Genomic DNA, 24,522 nt, shown 5'->3' on the forward strand with positions numbered 1-24,522 from the left:
TGTGATCCAGTTAGTAGGCAGAGCGGGGAGCGAGGTCAGGAAACGCCCGTAAAGCTTTAGATGCTGTGTATAATGCTCTGCAGTCTTAGATTTTTCTTGTCCATTGCTGAAGGGTTCTTTCCCAAATTCAGGTTCCAAGATTCTGTGCCCAAAGCAATCGTTCTCCGCCATAATTCATTTTTAGCTTCTCCCCATGCAGAAAGAGTCTACCAATCAGGGTCAATTTTTTTTATCATAATGCTACCTGGAAATAATCAACTTTATTATTAATAGTTTACCAGGGAGGATGGGGTTGTAATTTTAAATAAAGGTCATTCCCATGCAGTATAAAAATGTTCTGTAATCCTAAAACACTTCCCAAATTTGATATAAAATACCCACATAGAGAACTTTGGTGACTGCAAGGGCTTGTGAAGACACTAATGATAACTTCCTTATAACATACAATAAAAAAATGGAAGGCTCATCGTCAGTCTTGAATTTGATAGAAGCTCCATGTAAGATGTAGTTCCTAAGAACCCATGCGATGCCCCGGCCCCTTTCTGAAGTTGCCCCGAGTCTCAAATCAAGACTTGGTGGAGGATCTGTTGAAGTCTTGGCAGCCACCTCTGCTGAGAGAACTGTGGAAGCAGAGGCACCAAGCAGGTGGCGCATTTCTGCCTGCGCCAGACGGCTAGGAATTCCCAGTGTGTGGACGACTGGTTCTCCTACAGTTAGCTATCAGAGGTATCATAGGTTATTTTCTTTGAACTCTAATGATGTCTCTTCCTGTGACAGATGCAGTGTTTACATTTCCTGTGGTAGTACAACTGAGCTAAAATCTGGTCAAACATTGCCAGGCTGAGTGTTTTAGAAACATCGGTGAAGCTGTCTCTCAAACACAGCTGTAATTAATTCAGATCCACATTTCAAAGAAAAATAAGCCCAGAAGTGTGTTAAATCACCCTTTCCTAGAGCTAAAATTTTAAAAACCTTCTTCTCACCAGCATCTGTTAATATATTTTTTCTGGCAACTCTTGGAATGTGTTTCGGTTCATTTGGGTGCAGAAATGTCAGTTACATCCACAGCTCTGTAACCAAGTACCATCCCTGCCTAAACCAGCAAAGTTTCATCATTTTGAACATTTTTCTGATTACTGACAAAATTTTTCTTTTGAATCCAACACATTAAGAGTGAACCTAGATTTGTCTCGAAATAACTTGTTTTCTCCATCTATGGTGAGTGAGCCAACCAATAACCAGCCCAACTGGAGACACATCCCATGGGCATTCATGTGCCACAGTGTGTGTGTGTGTGTGTGTGTGTGTGTAGGTTGGAGGACAACTTAATGTGAATCAGTTCTGTCCTTCTGTCATGTGTGCTCCAGGGACTGAGCTCAGGCTTGTGATGAGCTCCTCTCCAGCTGAGCCTTCTCAGCAGCCTTGGTCTTTACGACCATTTGACTTCCATTTCAGCTTCCTTCGACTGCAGCACGTGGGTGAGTGCCTTCAACCCCAGTACTTACAATGTTCAAGCTTGGGGGAGGGGCAGGAATTTAACTCTAAACGTCACTCATGTCACACCCAAACTATGTACAATAAGCAACTCAGTCCCCCTGGTATAGGTACCCAATAGTCTAGAAGGACGGCTAATCTCCAGCGCTGGGCAAGCCAGGGTTTCAGTTCCCCTGCAGTAGATCATCTGGTGCTGACATCAGTGAGAAGCATTTTTGCATTTGGTAAACTTGATTCCCTGCCTTATGGGGGAATACATACCCGCTGTACTGCCTGGCTTGTTGGGCTGTTTTTCTTCAGAAGTCAAAATTATGGAAATATTTCCATATATAAATCAAGACATGTGTATATAAAATCAGCAAATAAACCGTTTCCGTGAATCTTTCTTTAAAATCTTTAACTTCATCTTCAAAACCAAGAGTTATTCTTCAAAACGAATAGTGATGAGAATGGGAACTCTTTTGCAGTATTAAATATCAAAAATAGTTTATGTGTCACAGGGTTTTAAATTCCAGTATATTTAATCCTGATACCTTAAAAAAAAAAACAACTAGATATTTTTGCCTTAAAAAACCTCTCTTGACTCTACTCTAATTCTCCTCAATCTATCAAGAATAGTTTTACTAAGAGCCAGCAAAGGTAGGTAGCATTCCATTATTTCCCTCCAAGTAACATCCCCAACCTCATATGCCTAAGCCCAAATGCTTGGTTTTCTCTGCCTAGTCTGGTACACGTGGCCTTCTGAGTCTCAGATAACATAACTGTAATCTTTCTCAGACAAGACACTGCTGATGTCACATCCTGGCCTGGGGGTGTCCCCTACTTGTGGTCTTCAGAAGCTTCTCACCGGCTTTCTTATCAGACTTCCAGAATAAAGACATTGATTGGTACTGGCTCCCCAACAGTCTATGCTCTTTTGGGGAGGCACAAGGATCCTTTCTGAAATGCAAGTCAGACCGTGAGCCTTCTCCACTTGAGGTCAGTCAGTTCTTGGCTTTGCGTGTTCTCAGAGTAGCTTCTAAAGTCCCTTCAGTGACCAGCAAACCCAGATGATCCTCTCTAGTCCCCTTCAGTCTCCAGCTGGCCGCCAGCCTCTGCCAGCCTCCTCTTTGCCCCTTCGACGTTGCAGGGATCTTCCCACCTTGGGGAACCAGGATGCAACCTGTGGCTGTCTGGAGTGTTCCCCGTAATTCCTTCCCTTTTCTTCAACTTCTTGTTCCACCACACTGGCCATCCTGGCTTTCCCTCGGCGTTCCCAATCTCTTTATAAATATCTCTCTCTCTGCAGTCTCTGGGTAACTAGCTCGTGCGTTGTGTTTGTTGTCTTTTTATTTTTGGGGATATATACTATCCTTCCTACAAATGAAGGGATTTCTCTTATTAATGCTTTTGGGATTTGCCACAGTCTATTATTTTACATTATCATTAAAATAGTTTTCCCTTTCCCCAGAACGGCTGTCTTCAGTGTAATTTGGCTCCATTTAAAAGTACAGTCTTGAGCCAGGCGGTGGTGGCGCACACCTGTAATCCCAGCACTTGGGAGGCAGAGGCAGGTGGATTTCTGAGTTCGAGGCCAGCCTGGTCTACAGAGTGAGCTCCAGGACAGCCAGGGCCACACAGAGAAACCCTGTCTCAAAATAAATAAATAAATAAATAAATAAATAAAAATAAAAAATAAAAGTACAGTCTTGAATAAGGAAAACAAGAAAGCCAACCTAAGGATGGTAGCTTGAGGAACTGGGGGCCACAGCCAAACTGTTGTCCCCATCGAGGGAAGACTTGATGGTATCTGTCAACCTGGCTGAGTATGGGAGAAAGGCAGCAGCATCCTCTGAAGTAGGTGGAGCAGCTCTCTTCTGTCTGTGGTGCCGACCTTTAATGCAGCGTGAAGACTCACCACTGTATGATCCTTCAAATTACAGCAACAGCATGTGTGCTCAGTGTCAATGGAGAGAATGTGGCTGTGTGTCGCCTGAACAGTGTCCCTTATTCTTCAAAGCCCTTATCTCATGTCATGCTGACATGAGGTTGGAGTAAAAGTATCAGTAAAAGTACTTACAGAGGCTCCCACAACTGTCCAGTCCCAGAGTATCTGCTGCCCTCTTCTGGCCTCCAAGGGCATTGCACTCGTGTGGTACAAGTATGTGTGTGTATTTATATGTATAGGCAAATACTCATATACACATAAAACAAAGTAAAAAAAAAATTTAAGCAAAGCCAAAGTCATATATAAAACAAGTAGCTGTGCATCATTTACCATTTGTACCTTAATATTCTCTTTTCTTGATAATAAAGAAATAGCAAAAATGTGTGTAATTCTGATCAAAGTACATCCCCTAACATTCTGTTAAGTAATGCTACATAAACATATGAGAGACACAGCAGTGGCTGTGTACTGCCCTGTCAAATTGTTAATTTTTATAGCTAGGAAAATGAAAGATAAATGGGAGTTATAAGTAAAATGACTGAATGAGGATTCACTTATGATTGGGAGATTATCAAAATTACTTTTGATCATATTTATCATTAGTACCAAGTCAATTATGGATAAGGCTTACAATCTTACTTGAGATCTGTAACACTAAATGAATTGCTTCATAAAAGAGAACTCACTTTAGATTGTATGTGTCATATTCTATGGAAGACTTGGGTACGGCAGAAATCATGTAAAGGAATCCCAGATGTTCGTTCTCGTGGACTATTTTGATGATTTGCAAGGGATCTCTAATGTTGGCTTTGATGACTTCTTCTCGGTCATTGAAGGTGTACTTAGGATAAGTTGAAGACCTCATTCCGAAGAGCCCTCTTCTTCCAATGCTTGTGCGTGGCAGTTTAGACGGAGTAGGGGAGAACACGTCTGCAGAGGGTCGGTGGACCTGAGCATGGACAAATGTATTAAACAGTTTCTGTGAGAAGGGCAAAGAAAAAGGGCCTGAGACCCAAAAATCTCCTCAGAGGGGAACGTTCCGGAGCTGAAAGCTTTCACGGTCCTTAAGGGCTGGCACCTCAGTCCTCACCGTTCCTTAACCACACAGCAGTCCCGCTGCCCCTCCTCCCCTTTAACGCCAGGCTCACAACACTCACATGCTCTCTGGAGTAAGCTCTGGGTGGGCCCACCTTGCTCAGTGCCCTAGCTGTCCCCTCTCAGCCTTTGCACTTGTTTGGATGACTTTGATGTTTTTTTGGCAAATGCCATCTTACACGGCTGCCGTCATAACTTGTTATAAACTTCTGGGTGGCTACAGTGAATACTGGAAATCATTGCCTTTGGGAAGCATTTATTTTATTAATAGGGTCAGCACTTCTCAAATGTAAACATAGTTGTGGATTAGGGGAGCGCTCAGGTAGGGGGCTTCTTTAAATGCAGGTTCTGATTCAGTACTGCTGGGATGAGCCTTAAGAGTCCAAGTCTCTAATCTGCTCACAGGAGAACTGGAACTTACTGGTAGCTGGACCACACTTCCAAGCAGGAAGGCTACACTGTGCTCACCCGCCCCCCCCCACACACACACTTTGAGCAGCCCTCTGGGCAATCTATCTATCTATCTATCTATATCTATATATATATCTATATATATATATACTATGAGACCCATTTTACGCCAAGTGAATCAGTTTATGAGGCGCCAACCCTTTTCCTGGCCCTTCTTCTATTGCCCCTTCAGAAGGAGGAGCAGCTTCTCCCATCTGTTTCCTCCTTAGTTATCTACAATCACTTAAAGCAGGGGTTCTCACATCGTGGGTAGCAACCCCTTTTGTGAATGACACAGCCCTTTTGCAGAGGGCCACTGGAAAACACAGATACTTACATTATGATTCATAGCAGTAGAAGCATTACAGTTCTAAAGTAGCAGCAAAATAATTTTATGGTTGGGGGGTCACCAAAGCATGAGGAACTGTATTAAAGAGTCTGAGCGTTGGGAAGGCTGAGAACCACACTGACTTAGCGTCGTGTTCTGACAGGCCTCTCTTAAGTTCATTCCTAAGAACTATAAAGCAGCTGACAGCTTTGTAACAGTCGCTGACTGCGTGGTGTCTCGGTGCTGCCGTAGTCTCAGTCTTTCCTTGAGACAGAGTCTCACTATGTAACTCTGGCTCTTCTGGGACTTGCTATGCAGACCAAGCTGGCATCAAACCCACAGAGATCTGTCTGCTCTGTCTCCTAAGTGATGGTGTCCACCTCATGCCTGGCGTGCTCTCTATTTTGTTGCCCCTCTCCAGAGTTTTCCAAGTTCCCCATTTCTGGAAAAATTAAAACCTTCAAACAATTATTTATAATATATATATATATATATATGTGTGTGTGTGTGTGTGTGTGTGTGTGTGTGTGTGTGTGTGTAACACCATTAACATGCAAGCAAGAAAACATCAGAAGACGATAAAGATGCTGGATGTTTCCTCCATGACTTTCCATTCCTGTACTAATTTTCCTTAGAAATATTCTATGTTGCAAATGCAAGCAACTATATCCATGTTCATAGGAATTAAAAGCATGTGGCCAACATCGCACACATGACAGTTTAAAGATTCCTTAAAGATTGCTTAAGTGTTTTACATATCATACCTGTTTCCTTTTCATAAGTTCTTGAGCCTCTAGACTCGTAATTGAAGATCTTTCCGCCATGCTTGGTGATGGCTTGAGAAGTCCAGAGCTCATGAGTTGCTGTCGATTCTGTTCATATATGTACTCAGGCTGCTTGTGGTCTTGGTAGACTTTCAGCACTGGCTTTGGGACGTAAGAGATGGGATTAGCTTGCTAATGTCATTACAGACTTTATTCTTTACTACTGACAGGATTGAGTTAGCCAGAGCCAGGCTGACTCCATGACAGGCTACATACACATGGGTAGTTTGAGAGATTATGCCTAAGTTTCTGTTTCCCTGAAATGAGAAGCTGGATCCAGGAACCTGGCCAGCCAACCACATCCTCGGCAGCTAATCCGAGGATACCTTGTCATCTGGCCTGAAGAAAGACTGGGTAGCTAGAATGAGTAAGCAATTCCTGGGAAGTCTTCAGAGCCTAACCAACCCTAGAATCAGCTAGACCCTAGAGACAGAGCTAACCAACTAAAGTATAAGGGCACACACCTGTCCCTGGAATTCCCCTAACTGACAATAAAAGCTGGGCCTGAGAGTCCAAGGAGGCTGGTCTCCATTTCCAAATGGAGGAAATTCAGCTGAATAGAGACTCTCTGCTTGAGTCGAGTATCATTGGACTCTTGCCCTGTTGGAAATTGACCTTCTCTGTTCTAAATTTCCATCCAAGCCACAGATCTCTTGCTTCCTATTACTGATCTGATGCTCAAATAAGACTTTTCTGCTCAGTGTCAGCACTTATAGAACTAAGATTAAGAAAAGCTCACTTACCCCTAACTAACTCTGACAAATTTACTACCCCGAGACTGTTGGCTGAAACAAGAAGCATACAAGTCTGTGTGCTGACGAAAAACAGAGCCAAGGCTCTGAGATACAAAAGAACCTTTTGAATGAGGCAGCTGAAAAATTTCCAGCAGATGCTCAGTGGAAAGGAGACCAGTCTCTATTCTAAGTAAATTTGGTCAACTTGACACAAACCAGAGTCATGTAGGAAGAGGGAATCTCAATTAGAGAATGCCTCTGTCAGACTGACTTGTGGGCATGTCTGTGGGGCATTTCCTTGACTAATGATTATGTGGGAGGGCCCAGACCACAGCAGGGTGAGTGGTCCTAGGAAGTATAAGAAAGCCGGTCAAGCAAGCCATGGGGAACAAGTACTCCTCTGTGGTCTCCAGTGCCCACCTTGAGCTCATGTCATGACTTCCCTGAATGATGGACTTTAATTTGTAAGTGGAATTGTTCTCTTAGTTGTTTTTTGGTTAAAGTGTTTGTCACAGCAACCAAAAGCAAAAGATAGTTTCTCAAGGATTTCTATTTTGGGCAAGGATTATGAAATTGTAACTAATTATATTCAAAATACTGTTGTACCTTCTTCTAACACACGGGGGGGGGGGGGGGGGGAAGATGAGAAGATGCTGTAGCTGGTAGAAGCTTCCTTCGTGATTTTTCTCTATTGTACAAGTTTTTCTGACTACAGTTCCCAAAGCCTTACACAATCTGTCTTAGTAAGTATTCTATGGCTGTGAAGAGACACCATGACCATAGCAACTATTATAAAAGAAAGCATTTAATTGGGGGCTTGCTGATAGTTTCAGAGATTTATTCTATTACCATCTGGCAGGGAGCACGGTGGCAGGAGTAGGGGGCATAGTGCTGGAGAAGTAGTTTAGAGCTACATTCTGATCTTCAGGCAGCTAGAAAGAAAGCAAGCCTGAGACTAATACTGGCTTTGAAATCTCAAAGCCCACCCCCAATCACATGGTTCCCTCAACAAGGCCTCCTCTCCTCCAACAATGCCTCATCTCCTGATCCTTCTAATCCTTTCAAATGGTGTCACTCCCTGGTGTCTAAGCATTCAAAGAACCAGTGAGGGTCGTTCTTAGTCAAACCACTACACAACCTCATTAACAATAAGTTTACCGTAAGACGTGAGATTTGCCGTGAAAATCAAGTATGAACCCTTCAAATTTCAATCTATAGGTTTTAGAGGCAGACTGAAGATTTCATAGAAGTGTGACTCTACTAAGTTTTCAAAGATCTATATACTAGGACAAAATTCCAAGTGTCCCCCTCTTGGGGAACTTCAGAGACCAGAATGTGATTTGAATGAGACAGATACAATGGGGACAAAGAAATAAATGCAGGGGAAGGGAACAGAATACAGTAAACACACTTTTTTGTTGTTTGGATTTTTTTTTTGTATTGTATGTTCAAGTACATGTGGGTTCTTATGTGTATGTGGGGCAGAGGACAACTTTGGCTGTCGTTCCTTAGGTACTATCCATCTTGTTTTTTGAGATAAGTCTCTCATTGTCTTAGAACTCACCAAGTAGAATAGGCTGGATACCTAACCAGCCCCAGGAATTTGCCTGTCGCCCTTCTCATTGTTTTGTAATGTGAATTCTGGAGGCTTGAACTCAGGTTCTTGTGCTTGCCAGGTGTCTTAGTTTGCTTACAGTTGCTCTGATAAATACCGTGACTCAATGCATCGCAGTGTGGGGAAGGAAGTGTGCACTTCCTCTTGTAGCTTACAGCCCATCGAGGGAAGTCAAGGCAGGAACTCAAGGCAGGCACCTTGAGGCAGATAAATGTAGGGAGAAAGTGAAGGGCACAGACATCTAAGGAGCAGAGACCATGGAGGAATGCTGCTTAGTGACAGGCCTTCCAGTCTCACAGTCAGCTATCTTTTTTTATTTATTCCCCCAGGACTACCAATTCAGGGTGTCACTGCTTTAGTGGGCTGGACCCTCCCACATCAACCATTAACCAAGAGAGCCAATCCTTGGTTATTGGCTCTCAGACCAATTCCTCCACGGGCCAATCTGAGGGAGTCATTTTCTCAGTTGAGGTTAACCCTGACTTGTGTCATTTCACACACACACACACACACACACACACACACACACACACACACACACACCAGCATGGTGTCTATGTTCCTGCATACACTGTAAGTGTAGACGTCAGAGGACAACTTTCAGGAGTCAGTTCTCTCCTTCCCCCTGGGGATTTAACTCAGGTCGTCAGACTGATCCACCTCACCAGCTCTAACAATAAATTCTTTAAAACATATCAATCAGGGATGGAGAGATGGCTCAGCAGTTAAGACCTCTTGCTGCTCTAGCAGAGGATCTGCATTTGGTTCCCAGCACCCACGTGGCAGCTCACAACCTTCCTCAACTCCAGTTCCAGGAGATCCAATGTTCTTGTTTGCAAGCTGAGGTGTCCGAGAGTGAAGTGTTATGATGCTCTCAACCCACTTTAAATGATAAAGCAACAAGCACACGTGGGTGTGGAGACAGGCGTGAAGTAAATGGGAAAACACACGCACAGTTTTTGAGTCTGCCTGGGAGGCGTGTAAGTAAGTACGTGCATTGTTCCTTCAGCATTTCCATGTAGTTGAAACTTCAGGGAAAGTAGGAAGAAACGGGGATTTTAGAGTGAAGTAGTAAAAATTACAAAAATGAAACAGATTCACATTAGTTACAGTGCTGGCCATCTCTATGCAAGGAAAGAGGGAGAGAGACTGCAGTGAGGTGTGAGGACATGAAACATCGAGTCTTCTGAAAACAGGCTTTATTCTGGGCCAGTGAGAGAGCTCAGTGGATAAGTGTGTTTACAGCAGAGGCTTAGGACCTCTGTTTAATCCTCTGAAGGATAGAACCGATGTCTAAGTTATTCTCTGATGTTTACTCATGTTTTATGTATGTGTGTGTGTGTGTGTGTGCACAAACACTAAGTATATGTAACAGTATTTTTTAAAAATTAGGGAAAATTCAACACTGTTAATGCTGCTTATTGTATTTCTCTTTGAGGTGTTTATCTACAACTTTTCATAATAAAATAAGAGACAAGATAAACTTAAGATATTGTAAACTACTTCACAAAAACCAATAGCAAACATCAACTAGCTTAAGTACAAAAATCCTAAAGCCTCTACTAAAATCAAGAATAAGATTGTTAATATCACCATCACCTTTAGCATTTGTTTTGGTTGCTGTTCTAGTGCTGTAGAGATACCATGATCAAGGTAACTTAGAGAAGAAAGCGTTTAGTTGGGGGCTTACTTATGGTTTCAGAGGGTGAGTCCATGACCATCATGGCAGTGAGCAAGGCAGGAAGCGGGCAAACATGGCGCCAGAGAGGTCGTTGAGAGTTGTCATCTGACTCATGAGCAGGAGGCAGAGAGAGGGAGAGAGACGTTCAGAGCCTCTAAGTCTCTCAAATTGTTCCTCAAGCTGGAAACCAGATGTTCAAATATATATGGGGACCATTCTCGTGCAAACTACCATAGCAGCCAAGCCTTAGTTTTTGTCAGGGAACCTAGAACAATTGCCTTAAAGTTTGGAACTGGAATGTTCCTTAAATGCTTATGTGCTGAAAGCTTGGTTCTCAGCCAGTGATACTACTAAGAAACGGTAGACCTAGCAGCTGGGGCCCACTTAAGTGAAGCCGGTTGCCTGAGACATACATTAAAGTGTGTGTGGTGCTCAACTCCTCCCTTTTTCTTCTTTTCTGCTTCCTGGATGCCACAGCCTCCTCCATCACACACCCCATCCACACCTTACTCTGCTGTGTCACAGGTCCAAAGCCATAGAGCCTGCTGCCCAGGGACTGACGCCTACAGAGCGTGAGCCACGGCAAACCTCTTCTCTTTAAGTTGAATTCCTCGGGCATTTTGTCACAGTGACAGGAACTTAAAGAATGAAGATTCAGAACAAAGCTTTCTACCACAGGTATATAAGTCTAAGTGTTATATGGGCCATAGAGTTTCTATTGTAACCGTGTATATATACCTCTGCTGTGTAGCAGAAAAGAAGCCTTAGGCATTATGCAAATAAATGGGTGTGGCAGCAATCAATCCAAAGAGTTAGGGTGTTCAATTTGAACTGTGGGTCATAGTTTGAAAACTAAATAAACTAATTTGGTTCAGTTATAAAGGCAGGAGTACTAGAATTAGTTATATCTGATATATATATATATACATATATAATATATATGTATTATATATGAAACAAAAGCTAACATTAAATATGAGAACCTAAAAGGACATTACTGACAATATTTGGAATTTGTTAATTTTATTCTAGTGTATGTGTCTGAGTATGTGTGCACTACATGTGTGTGGGTGCCCATAGCATCCAGAAGTGGGTGGTGTATCCCTGGAACTGTAGTTACAGGTGGTGGTGATAGGAATTGAACTCAGAAGAGCAGCAAATGCTCTTATCAGCTGCATCAGCTCTCCGGACCCCTGACAGGGCCTTCTTTCAAAATAAGGAACCAAATTAAAACAGTCAACAATAAATTTTACAAGGAAAGGATAGGGCCATATTATAGAGGAACTACTCGAGCATTAAAAACTAAATCAAGAATTAAAAGAGACAAATGTGAATTATGGGAATTAGGACGTGAAAACCTTCGTGGATATAGAAATATAATTTAATAAAATGTGACACTTAACCTATCTGAAAAACCGTGTGTGTATGTGTATGTATGTTTGTGTGTGTTTGCGTGTTTGTGTACATATGTGTATATGTGTGATCTGTTTGCCTGGGCTTTCCTTTGCTAACTTACCAGAGGCTCCAGTTTCACAGGCTGCTGCCTCTTTCTGGTCCTCTCCTGAGCTTTCGTGCTGTGCCTAAACACGAGGGTTGGAGGTTCCGGTTCATTTTCTTTGAGTGTCACATAATTCAGAATTCCTTTTGCTTTTATTTTGTTTAGTCTGGCAAGCACCGGATTTTCTTCTTCCTGGTGTTCATTACTTTTCAGGTCAATTTCATTCTCTGGGCCTTGGAAAGCCATCCTTATTCCTACACAAATGGGATAAAGAAAAGAGAGATGTCAGGTTGGACAAAGTAACTTGGGAGAGATGTGGGGAGCGGAGAAAGCATCAAGGACTCAGGAGAACCGAATTCCCATGCTTTCCCCAGAGGCAACCAGTCAAGCCTTCAACAGAGGGCTTGAACCAGAGGGACAACTATGGAGACCTTGGCCTGGCTTGGAGAATCCCTGATCTGGGGCCTGCACCGCCTTGGGTTTGGAAGGATGAAGAGAAGGGCGTTGCACACTACAGTTCTCAGATCCGAGTACCATATCATTTCCCCCAGGAATTTGTTTTTTTAAATGCAAGTAAGAGGTCTGGGGAGATGGCTCCCTCTGTAAACTGCTTGCTACACGAGTGTCTTAGTTAGGGTTCCAATTGCTGTGATAAAACACCGACCAAAAGCAGCTTGGGGAGAAAAGGGTTTTTTTCCTGTTACAGCTCGGAATCCATCTTGAGGGAGAGTCAGAGCAGGGACGGGAAGCAGGAATTGCAGCAAAGGCACTAAGGACCACTGCTTCCTGGCTTGCTGTCTTAGACAACCCAGGACAGCCTACTCAAGGGAGGCTCAGCCTGCAGTAGATTGCACATCAGTCATCAACCAAGAAAACGCTGGACAAGCATTTAGGTCAATCTTACAAAGGCGATTTCTCAGTTGGGAGTCCTTCCCAAATAACTCTAGCTTGTGTCAAGTTGACACAAAAACAAACAAACAAACAAACAACAACAACAAAAAACAAACAGGGTAAGTATAAAGACCCAAGTTTGGATCCTTCATTTCCATGTAAAATGCTTGCAAGGTATGGAATTGCCGCATGTGACCAGAGCACGGGGGAGTAGAGGCGGACAGGCCAATCCTAGGGCTTACCAGCCAGCCGTGGATTGGTGGCTTTTTTCCACACCCCCCCCCCCGACATTGGGCCCGAGGTTTGGGATGGGAGGCCTTCGGGCCACTTGTGGCTTTGGCTGAGGCATCCTCACTGCTGAGCTGCTTGGGGAATGTTTCTGAGGGGGCATCTTATGGTGGTGGCTGTAGGCTGGGGCCGGGAGGAGGTGGCTGCTCAGAGACTTCAAGCCAAGCTAGCCAAACGCCAGATTCGGTGAGAGACCCTGTTTCACAAAACAGGGTGGACAAGCAATTGAAGAAAACAGCCCAATATCAATCTCTAGCCTCCCATGTGCACATGCAAAGGTGCACACACAGGTATGTACACACACACACACACACACACACACACAGAATAAAAATCTTGAATTGAGTGTTGACATACCTCCATTTGAATCTAGCTCAGTGTCAACAGGTATCAAAAGCCTTTTATACAATTTTAACTTCTCAAGTAAGCCTATTGTGAATGAGAGGTCTTGATTTTTAATGATATGTTTTACCTAATATCTAATCTATCGTTTCAATACATAATGATGCTGTGTGAGGCAGAGCTATATCTTAATTTTTCCAGATAAGTTTATACCTGGCGTCTGTTGAATAGGACAGGTTTAGATTTGACCAGTCAGTATGAGGTCTTGGACAAGCCTACCATCTCTAGTCCTCGCTTTCCTGTCTCCCAGGATAGTAAACTATCACTGAATTTATCCTTTCTGAGGCTTTTCCTCCCTGGGGAGGCGATGCTGTGTGTCTGTCTCTGCCCAAGGCTCAGTTCCACTGGACTCACCAAACGGTTCAACAGCAGCGTTCCTGAAGGATCTCCAGAGACCCAGCAATACCTGGTCTGGGAACAGAAAGCCTAGTCCCAGGAGAAAATGTTTCCCGTTGCTTAGCAACCACTGGGCCACCAAGGACGCTTACTGCGCAGAGGAGGGGCTGCTAGCCAGTCTCGCGGAGCTGCCCTCCCTCTCCCGAGCGGGCCAAGTAATTGAGCCAATCGGTGTTCCCAGAGTGCTTGATGTCATTAGTTGTCAGGGAGCAGGCCCCACCCAGAGGATTCCTCCTCTGGAATGGAAATCTCAGGCGGATGTTCCCGTCCCTCTGTCGTTCTTTGTGTTCCTTCGTTTCTGGACGGTCGTGATCTGCAATCTTCTGCAGGAATCTGTTGTCTCTTAAGAGGCTTGAGTCTGACTTGACGGTCGCCCATATCTTAAAATTCCAAGGTGAAAGATTCAAGAACCCCAGGAGAAGTTTGGACGGAAGGTGGAAGTCTTTTCACAGTACCTTGGGGAACTGCTTCACGGTTTGGCAGAGACTGTTTTTCAACCTACAAAATGTTTTCCCCTACAAAATGTCGTGATCACCGCTGGAACTACTATCTTTTTCTCCTCCCCTTTCTTATCGTGCCCATGCTTTGGACGGCCACCCTCTAACAGAAGCTGAGAAAACAGCGTTTAGCATGCTCCCCACCCATCTTCAAATAGATTATACAAAGCCGGAGTATAGATTACAGATCGCTCAGTCTACCCCACCTCTCCTCACACACCACCTGAGTATTGAGCTGACATTTTGTCTCTTGTCATATGAAGTTTTCAGGGAACATATTACAATTTTCACACAACATTTTAGTTTGTGCGCTAATGTGTGTGTGTGTGTGTGTGTGTGTGTGTGTGTGTGTGTGTAGGATCTACAGTGTGTATGTAGAACCCAGAGGGGAACTTAAAATTGAGTTTGGTTCCTTCCATTATGTGGATTGTGGGTGCTAGGGATGAAAGTCAGGTCAGACTTGGCGGGACCTTTAACTGCTGAGCGATCTCACTGGCCCTAGGGAGTGTTTAAACAATATATATATATATATATATATATATATATATATATATATATATATATATATTTAAGTTGGCAACTTGGCTTTTTAGAAGCTCATGAATTTAACATGATACATTTTATGAGTGCACACTAATTTAGCAGCAAAGGTCTTATTAAATGACGAAGGTCTGGTGTTGGGAGAAAGATAAACAGGAAAGACCTATTGGGCATCCGAGCACCATGGTGACTAGGACTGAAAGGGCCGCCCTGGACCCAGAGCTGATCCTTGGGAAGCCACACAGCCTCCGGCTCTCAGCCTCTCTCCCCACTTTTTGGCTTTCTTCACGTGCCCTTATATGGAGCGCTGTCCCTTCCCAGACCTTCTGTTTGCCACCATGAACTTTAGGCTGCAAGCTGTGTGCTGGAGAGGGCTTGGGGCAGGTAGGATTTAGTACTCAAACTTCCACAAGACCACCATCTGGGACCTGCCAAGATGGAAAGTGTTAGAACTTCAGAGTACCAGGGGGTGGGGGGGGTGGAGGGGGTGGAGTGGGGGTGGGGTGGGGGTGGGGGATCTGGACACAGAGGGAAGGGGGAGGGGGAGGGGAGGGAGAGAGAGAGATAGAGACAGACAGACAGACAGACAGACACACACACACACACACACACACACACACACAGAGAGAGAGAGAGAGAGAGAGGGAGAGAGGCCCTAAGCCTCAGTAGGTGTCACATTCCACTCTCACCACTCACAGGAATTTCACCTTTGCCCCATTTGGCAGCACATCTGGACAGCATCTGGCCTCCAGGCGTTCAGCTTGGATTTTCTGGGACTCCCTGGCCTGCTGTTTATTCACAGTTTGTTCAAAACAACTTGCCACCATGTATAACATGCTGCCTTTTTTTTTTTAAAGCCAGGGTAAGGATAGCTTAATTTGCTGCTGTGTTTCTATTTCTAGAATTTTAAAATACTGGTTTTCCTTCACTTTAAATGATATTTATTTTCCAACATATGGTCTTGTCTTTGCAGATACTATGCTAACGCAGAAGTTAGAGGCAGTGATTTTTAAAAGTTCAGGGTCGTTGTTGACCATATTCCATTAGCCTGGGATACGAGTGACCCTGTCTCAAACTAAATCAATAAGAGAAAATATACAGTAGAGTTCAAGACTTAGAACTCTGGTGGTGGCACATGCCTTTAAACCCAGAACTTGGGAGGCAGAGGCAGAGACAGAGGCAGAGGCAGAGGCAGAGGCAGAGGCAGAGGCAGAGACAGAGGCAGAGGCTAGTGAATCTGCGAGTTCCAGGCTTACCTGGTCTATAGAGCAAGTTTTAGGACAGCCAGGGTTTCATAAAGAAACCCTATCTCAACAAAATAAGCAAAACAAAAGCAAATGACGAAACAAACAAACAAATAAAAAGACTTAGAATGTAGGAAATAATGTGACCTATCTCACTAATTTTTGTATTGATTACATGAAATGACAATATTTTAGATGAACTGAGTTAAATATAATTAAAATAAAAAACAATGTGTTAACACCAATGAATTTTCTTTCTTTTAAAAATATTCCATGACCATTTTATTTATTTATTTGTCTGTTTATTTACTTCGTGTGGCTGTGTGTGTCGCCATGGCACACACGTGGGAGTCAGGGACCACACTGGAGAGCTGGCTTTTTCCTTTCTCTCTTTGAGTCCTGGGGTTCAAAGGTCAGGTTTCCAGGCTTGGAGCAAACACCTTTACTCTCTGAGATGAGTCGCCAGCCCCACTGATGGTTCTAAAAATTGTGTTGTCCATTCATGTTGAGTGCAGTGAAAAGCAGAATATATTGACATTATTTTGAAGAAAATTAAGTATTCTTTCTAATTTTTTATTTTCTTTTATGTGTATGAATGTTTTGCTTTCATGCATGTCTGTGTACCTCACGCCTGCCTGGTGCCCTTGAAGGTCAGAAGAGGATGTCAGATCCTCTGGAGCTGGAGTTACAGATGGTGATGCGCTGCCTTGTGGAAGCCGGGAATCGAACCTGGATCCCCTGGGAGAGCAGCCCATGTTTTAACTATAGAGCATTCTCTCTACACCTGTATTCATAATTTTACAATGTGACAAAATTAATTTTTTGGCAATTCATTGTCTTATTTAGGATTCCATTGCTATGAAGAGAGACCATGACCAAGACAACTCTTCTAAAGGCAAACATTTAATTACAGTTTCAGAGGTCCAGTCCATTATCAGTTATAGTAGGATGCATGGTAACGTGCAGGCAGACATGGTGCCGGGGAAGGACCCGAGAGCTTTGCATCTTGATTCAAAGGCTGCCAGGAGAAGACTGTCTTTCAGGCAACTAAAAGGAGGGTCTCAAAGCCCACCCCCACAGTGACACATTTCCTGCAACTAGGCCACGCCTACTCCAGCAAGGCCACACCTCCTAATAGTGCCTCTCTCTGGGCTAAGCATATTCCAACCATCACATGCATCGAGCCTAATATATATGTGTGTGTGTGTGTGTGACATATATATATGTATATGGGACATTGGTTGCTCAGGATTTGAAAAGAAAATGGTATGTGGCTTTCACTGAAAATCTGCAGTGTCGAGGGGTACCTTTGGATAGCCAACTCTTTTCCAGCGACATTTCCTCTCCTGTATTTCCCACTATCTTCACTGGCTGCAATATCTTTTTCTTCAAATCCCACCACACCAACTCCGGTGGAGTCTATGTGACATGGCGAAAGTCGTGCTTTCAGACCTGAGGTGTGTTTTTCTCAGAACTTAGCCTCCCAGAGGTCCATGGCATCCTGCTTCTGCAAGCTGTTGCAGTGCATTGATCAAATTCTGTGGATTTGGGTTCTGTGCCTTGTCTCTCTTGATTTTTATGATAATAGTTAACATAATGCAACCTGGCCAGTTCTTGATAGATCAAGGGCCCTAGGGATATTCCAGGAAACATTCCTGATAGTGTGATCACTCCAGGGCCTACAAAGACTGATGCCAATGAACCCGATGACCAGCACCAGGTAATACCAGACTTGGGTCAAAGAAGATTCATGAACTATTCAACACAGGATCCTCCATTTTTCCAAGCTTTACTCAGAGTTAAGTGGAAGAAAAATGAGACATTGGGAGACATAATGAATCAGTTATAACAGGAAGAGCTGTTTGTAAAAAATCCAGATATAGTGGATAGTAAAAGGATAAAAGTTCAACAGCTGGTACGGAAAGACCAGGATGGTGTGTCAGAAGTTAAGGAGAATAGTCTGGGAATTCCAACAACTGTAATATATGGTAGGAAGCATTATTTACTCAGAGGGTGTTGGTGGGCTCTTCCAGTAAATAGGGAAACTCCACAAAGGCTCAGGACAACAGTTCCAAATTGGCCTGACTGGCCATAAAATATTAATAAAGTTTACTATCTACAGAAAATTTGTCCAGACTACAGCTTGGCAGAATTCTAAGTATAGAGTGACCACAAGTCTGGGTTGATTAACTACTGTCTAGGTACCAAAAAGTTCCCAAAAACCATTTCCTGCTCTGTGCTTTTTAGTTTCAAGTTAAGTTGTAAACATGTAACCCCCTCCCCATCTGATCATCACCTGATGTAACTTGGCATGAAGTCAAAAAGTAGTTCCTAAATCATGTGTACGTATCTGAGATGTTTACAGAAGCAAAACTGCAGCAGATTCAAACCGCTTTTGGTGTGTTGTGTCTGTCACTCGCCGACTCCTTGCCTACCTGAGTACTGGGACCCTGCTTCTCCCACGGAGGAGACCTGACTGGGTCTGTCTGTGGCAAAATCCTATTTTGTTGGCTCCTAAGAAATCAAATACATTTGGCTATGTCTTCTTAACCATGGTAGAGCCAGAAGAAGATACATCTATGCATTGATGACCTGGAACAACGGCTTGTGGAGGTTGGAGTCCTGACGGGGCTGTGAGGCAGCTACAGCAACTGCAGCCATCTGTAAACATTTTCCATGCTTTCTGTCAGCTTTTAAAACTATAAACAATAAATATGCAATAAACACCAGACCTTATTTCTCAGAGCTAGAGGAGGCCTAGTATTCCTTGATCCACATTTCCTCATTTCTCCCTACTCCCAAACTGTTTTTTGTTGTTGTTGTTGAGTTGTAAATGAGATTTTGAAAAAAAAAAACGCCCAGAGTTAGTTTGAACTGTCACCTTGGCAGAGCCACCTGGCACAGTCATCTTAGAAGGCAGTCTCAGTTGAGGAACCCACATCAAATTGGGCTGTGGGCGTGTCTGTGGATAGACCGTCTTGATTGTTAATTGATATGAGATGGTCAGTGCCACCACGGGCAACACCATTCCCTTTGCCACCAATCACCATTGCCAGGCTGTGTGAGCAAGCCAGCTAAACTTGATCCTGAGAAAGCCAGCAGGCTTCCTTCATGGTTTCTGCTTCAATTTCCTGCTTGGGTTCCTGCCCTGACTTCCCTCAGTGATGAACTATGACCAGGAAGTGTAAGCCAAATAAAAGCCTTTTTCCCCAAGGCAACTTTTGGTCTGCATGGTTGGGCTTTTTTGGTTGTTTTGTTTTGTTGTTTGTTTTTGCTTGGGGACTTTTTTTCCCCCCAGCCACAGAATGTGACTAGAAAATGGAGATTCAAGCCAAAGACATCTAGTTTCTAAAGAGGCTGGGCGAGTAGAGGCAACTGGAGAGAGCGACAGTGCTCTGTGCTGTGCAGACCAGGATTGATCACAGCGCCTGCCCAACTGTTGTTTGCTGTTGACACTAAACAATGCCAGCCAGGCATGTTGGCACACACACTCACTCACCCCCAGCACGCAGGAGTCTATAAAGCCAGTTCCTGGACAACCAGAGTTACACAGGTAGATAAATGAGTAAATAAATAAATAAATGACATAAAATTTGCCTTCTTTGGTCGCCACAATCTCTCATTCTGCCCTTTGGGTTTTTCCTTTCAGGTTACTTGAGCTGTGAAATGCAAATCTATTGTCCCTGTTGTTATCAGAGAGAGACACTCAGTCTTTCTCCAAGGGTTTCATTGCTCGCCACAACAGAGATTGGGAACATTAGGAACATAGCTAACATTAGCTGTATACAAATCTAAAATATTCCCAAAGGCTCCGTACCTAGTCCTTAGTTCATGAGTCTCATGGGATGGGCCCAGCTGCCCAGGAAGTACACTCTGCTCTGTGCCTCTGTCTCTGGGATGCCGTGAGTTTGAGCATAATCTGATTTGGCTAGAGTATTGTCAACCCAGGCAGGCTTTACACACCTCAGGGGCTTGATCTAGAAAATTCTCAGGCAGCGTCTTATCTGTCATTGTCTCTGCAGATACTGACCTTGGTTTAGCCCGGACTTGGGCTAAACTTCAGTTGAGTTTAGGCCTTCCTCTGGATCCCGTATGATCTTGCCTTCTCTCCAGCATTTTTCCATCACTTTTTCTTTGTTTTTTAAATATTTCATTTCTTATCATTTCTCCCTACTAACTTTGCAGTTCATTTACTTCTTCATGAGCTGTTTAATATGCCATTCTATGTACTCCCAAGTTTGTCTATATGTGGCAAACATAACATTGAATTTACAAGCAGTAGCATTTAAAGTTCAATCTCATCTCTCAGCTCCTAAGATATTTCATCACACAAAAGAAGACTCCAGCCCAAGATGGCAGTATTAACCTCTGAGCCGTTTCTCCAGCCTCAGTCATACTAAACTTATTTTTTAGTTTATCTTTCGGTCACAGATAAGACTTTCCTAAGTACACAGATTTCTAGATGTCATTTCTAACCTAGTAAAATAAAATCCAAAAGTGTGTCCAGAGCAGCATGGCTAAGACATCTTTACAGATTGAGCTTGTTAAGAACCACATCTTTGGGTGAAAGGAAAAAAAGATTGTAAAGTTACAGAGAATGAGATAGTTAGGCCATGGAACTATTTACTAAGATGATTGTCTTGCTTGCGGTTACCACTGCTGTGATGAAACACCATGACAAAAAGCAACTTAGGGAGGAAAGGATTTATTTGGCTTACTCTTCCACATCACTGTTCATCCCTGAAGGAGGTCAGGACAGGAACTTAAACAGGGCAGGAACCTGGAGGCAGGAGCTGATGCAGAGGCCACGGAGGGGTGCTGCTTACTGGCTTGCTCCTCGTGGCTTGCTCAGCCTGCTTTCTGATAGAATCCAAAACTACCCTTCCTCATTAATCACTAATTGTGATTAGTGATAGGCTTGACCTCAGCCCCATCTTTTGAGCCTTTTTCTTGAGGTTCCTTTCTTTCAAATGACTCAGCAAGCAACTTGTGTCAAGTTAACATAGAACTATCCAGCCCAGTGATTATATTTTTTACTGAGACAGGGAATCACCACAAATTCCAGGCCAGCCTAAAAAGTACAAGTAGACACCACTGTGTAAAGCACTCTTTGAAAAAGAAAAAGACAAGGAGGTTGCGGTGGTATCTTAGCTGGTAATGTATTTACCTTGCAAGCCTGAGTAAGACCTGAGTTTGATGCCTAGAATCTACACCTGGGTCTTGTGTAACGCTAGGGTTGGGGAAGCAGAGGCAGGCAGATTCTTAAGCCTCTCTAACCAGCACCCCAGCTTAATCTGTGAGCCTCAGCCCAACTAGAGACTGCCAAGGTGAACAGGGCCTGAGGAACACCACCCACGGCATGCACACTCACACACACACACACACACACACACACACACACACACACGACTTTATTTTTATAAGCACTGACTATATATAAACTCAGAAAGTATATGGTAGAAAACCATGAATGACATATATCTGTGTGATAACCTTTGGCTTTTTGTATTTTAAAATAAAGACTTGCCAGGCAGTGGTGGCGCACGCCTTTAATCCTAGTACTTCGGAGGCAGAGGCAGGCGGATTTCTGAGTTTGAGACCAGTCTGGTCTACAGAGTGAGTTCCAGGGCAGCCAGGCTACACAGAGAAACCCTGTAGCATAAATAAATAAATAAATACCTTATGCTACTCTAAGTATCAGAAAAGTGAGTGGGTGTAAAATTGGCACAAGAAGGTACAAACTTGGGCAGAAATCAGGGTGGAACAGATCAGGAACGGGGTAATTTAACCTTCAATGTAAAGAAATGGTATCTGGCCCAAGGATGGTCCAGTGGTTAAGCAGGTTTGCTACCATGGCTGACAACATAAATTCGATTCCCCAAACCCACACAGTGGAAGGCGAGAGCGGATTTCTGCAAGCTGTCATCTGACCTCCGCTACTACGTGCACAAAATAAGTCAGTATTTAAAGCCCTTTAAATAGAAATTGTGTCTGTTCTATGACAGTCAAAGGAAGAGGGAGGGTGAAGGGAGCGAGTCATAAGGTTTGGGCAGGGCCAGGTTCGTTTCTTTCTTTCTTTTTCTTTTTAAGATTTATTTATTCATTCATTTACTTACTTACTTATTTATTTAATGTATGTGAGTACACCATTGCTCTCTTCAGACACATCAGAAGAGAGCATCAGATCCTGTAACAGATGGTTATGAGCCACCATGTGGTTGCTGGGAATTGAACTCAGGACCTCTGGAAGAGCAGTCGGTGCTCTTAATTGCTGAGCCATCTCTCCAGCCTGTTTCTTTATGAGGCAGGAGATGTGAGGAAGATGGGAGAGGCGCCATATAACGGATAGGGAGGATTTAAATTTCAGGTCCTGTAAACTTCTGGAAATCGTGTTTACTGTTGTGTATACACATTGTTTTCTATAGATGTGATCATTTCTTAAAGGACTCTGTGATTTATTTTTCCTCGGAATTGGGAAGGTGGCCTCTAAGCTGTCTCTGCCAAGCTTTGTGTGGGAAGGAGGAAGAGCCTCACTCTGCTTTGCAAGGATTCCTGATGCACAGTTTGTTCCTTTGGCGACATCTTGTGGTCAAATGGATGTACTACAAAATAAGTTAGGAATTGTGGCTCGTGGTGTCTTAGACTTGTTAAAAACTGGAGAGATTAGTTTCTCAGAAGTTATGAAAGTCAATAATTATTATTTTATTTTCTTGCAAGGTTGAGGCAGTGTATATATATTATATATATATATAATATATATATATGATAAACCATGGTCAGTCTTGAATAGTGCAATTCTGGGAATTAAAAGTTTTTGGAAGGGAAACATTCTCTCTTCCTCAGATGATTCCAATGTGCAATCAAGTCCCAGCACCTCTGGCTTAAGTCCTTGCTCTTCACAGTGGTTTGTGGGCCAATAGCATTGGTGTCATCTGGAACTTGTTAGATATACGGGCTCTAACGTCCTGAATCAGCCAGCACCACATTTCAGTAGCAGTTACTACTCCCTGAATGTTAAATGTTAAGGGTTGTCATGGAAAAAGAGTCTCTAGAGTACTCAAGCAGCAGATGGTACCCAGCAAGTAGGCGTTTCCTTCCTTCTTTCCTCTCCTTCCTTCCTCTCCTTCCTTCCTTCCTTCCTTCCTTCCTCTCCTCTCCTCTCCTCTCCTCTCCTTCCTTCCTTCCTTCCTTCCTTCCTTCCTTCCTTCCTTCCTTCCTTCCTTCCTTCCTTGTTGTTGCACATATTTAATTTCAGGGATTTCTACTCAGCCTTTGATCATTCAGTTCCAGATAAATGACACACAACCTTTATATATAGAATAAGACTTTAAGGCACTGGAGCTGGGTAGGTATCCACCCTCTGACCTATTAGAATCTATTTCCCCATCAATAGCCCTGGGTTATAACTCGCCAGTTCCACCTGGGAGCTCTCAGCTCCAGCTGGCCAGTCCTCATGGCCATGTTTTCATGGCTCACCGACCCATCTCCCACCCTCACCCCACCCCCAAACTCCTGCCTCAAACTCCTAGCCAGGGAACCAGAGCCCCACTCACCTCTCTTTAGTCCAGCTATAGGGTGTCAGCATCTTTTTGCAACCAATAGTTTTAAGTTAAAGAACAACATATGTGTGGATTCCCTCAACCCTGGAGGCAACCAGGCCTTGGGGGCCAGAATTTTGCATTACAACATGGCAAAAGACAAAACCTCAACTTCCTCCTTCCCTCCCTCCCTCCTTCCCTCCCTCCCTCTCTCTCCTTCCCTCCCTCCCTCTCTCTCCTTCCCTCCCTCCCTCTCTCCTTCCCTCCCTCCCTCTCTCCTTCCCTCCCTCCTTTTCTCCTTCCCTCCCTCCCTCTCTCCTTCCCTTCCTCCCTCCCTCCCTCTCTCCTTCCCTCCCTCCCTCCCTCCCTTCCTCCCTCTCTCCCTCCCTCTTCTCTTTTTCTTAGTTCTATGACACTGTGTTTGTCTGTGTAGCCTCTAGGCTGTTCTGGAACTCTGTTGACCAGGCTGGCCACAAACTCAAGAGATCCATTTGCTTCTGCCTTCCAAGTGCTGAGATTAAAGGCTGCGCAGCCTGGCTAGGTTTCTCCTACAAAACGTATATTATTTAATTTTTTTCCGATGTAGTTTTATTTTATTCGATGTATTTTTTATTTACATTTCAAATGATTTCCCCTTTTCTGGTCCCCTACTCCCTGAAAGTCCCATAAGCCCTCTTCCTTCCCCCTGTTCTTCCATCCACCCCTTCCCACTTCCCTGTTCTGGTTTTGCCTTATACTGCTACACTGAGTCTTTCCAGGGCCAGGGCTCACTCCTCCGTTTCTCTTGTACCTCATTTGATGTGTGGATTATGTTTTGGGTATTCCAGTTTTCCAGGCTAATATCCACTTATTAGTGAGTGCATACCATGATTGATCTTTTGAGACTGGGTTACCTCACTTAGTAAGATGTTCTCCAGCTCCATCCATTTGCCTAAGAATTTCATGAGTTCATTGTTTCTAATGGCTGAATAGTACTCCATTGTGTAGATATACCACATTTTTTGCATCCATTCTTCTGTTGAGGGGTACCTGGGTTCTTTCCAGCTTCTGGCTATTATAAATAGGGCCGCTATGAACATA

The 24,522-nt window shown here is 43.7% G+C and overlaps 1 protein-coding gene across 1 annotated transcript in view; it reads right to left on the reverse strand.

Moving 5' to 3' along the window:
- Nucleotides 1-11,892, reverse strand: part of Dnah6 (dynein axonemal heavy chain 6) — a 196,296-nt gene extending 184,404 nt beyond the window's left edge. The window contains 3 exon segments of the mRNA XM_052172578.1: nt 4,108-4,370; nt 6,059-6,220; nt 11,665-11,892. Of these exon segments, the coding sequence (XP_052028538.1) occupies nt 4,108-4,370; nt 6,059-6,220; nt 11,665-11,892 (653 nt within the window).
- Between the last annotated feature and the right edge of the window lie 12,630 nt (nt 11,893-24,522).

Source organism: Apodemus sylvaticus, chromosome 2 (assembly GCF_947179515.1).
Source record: "Apodemus sylvaticus chromosome 2, mApoSyl1.1, whole genome shotgun sequence".
NCBI classification, from domain to species: Eukaryota; Metazoa; Chordata; class Mammalia; order Rodentia; family Muridae; genus Apodemus; species Apodemus sylvaticus.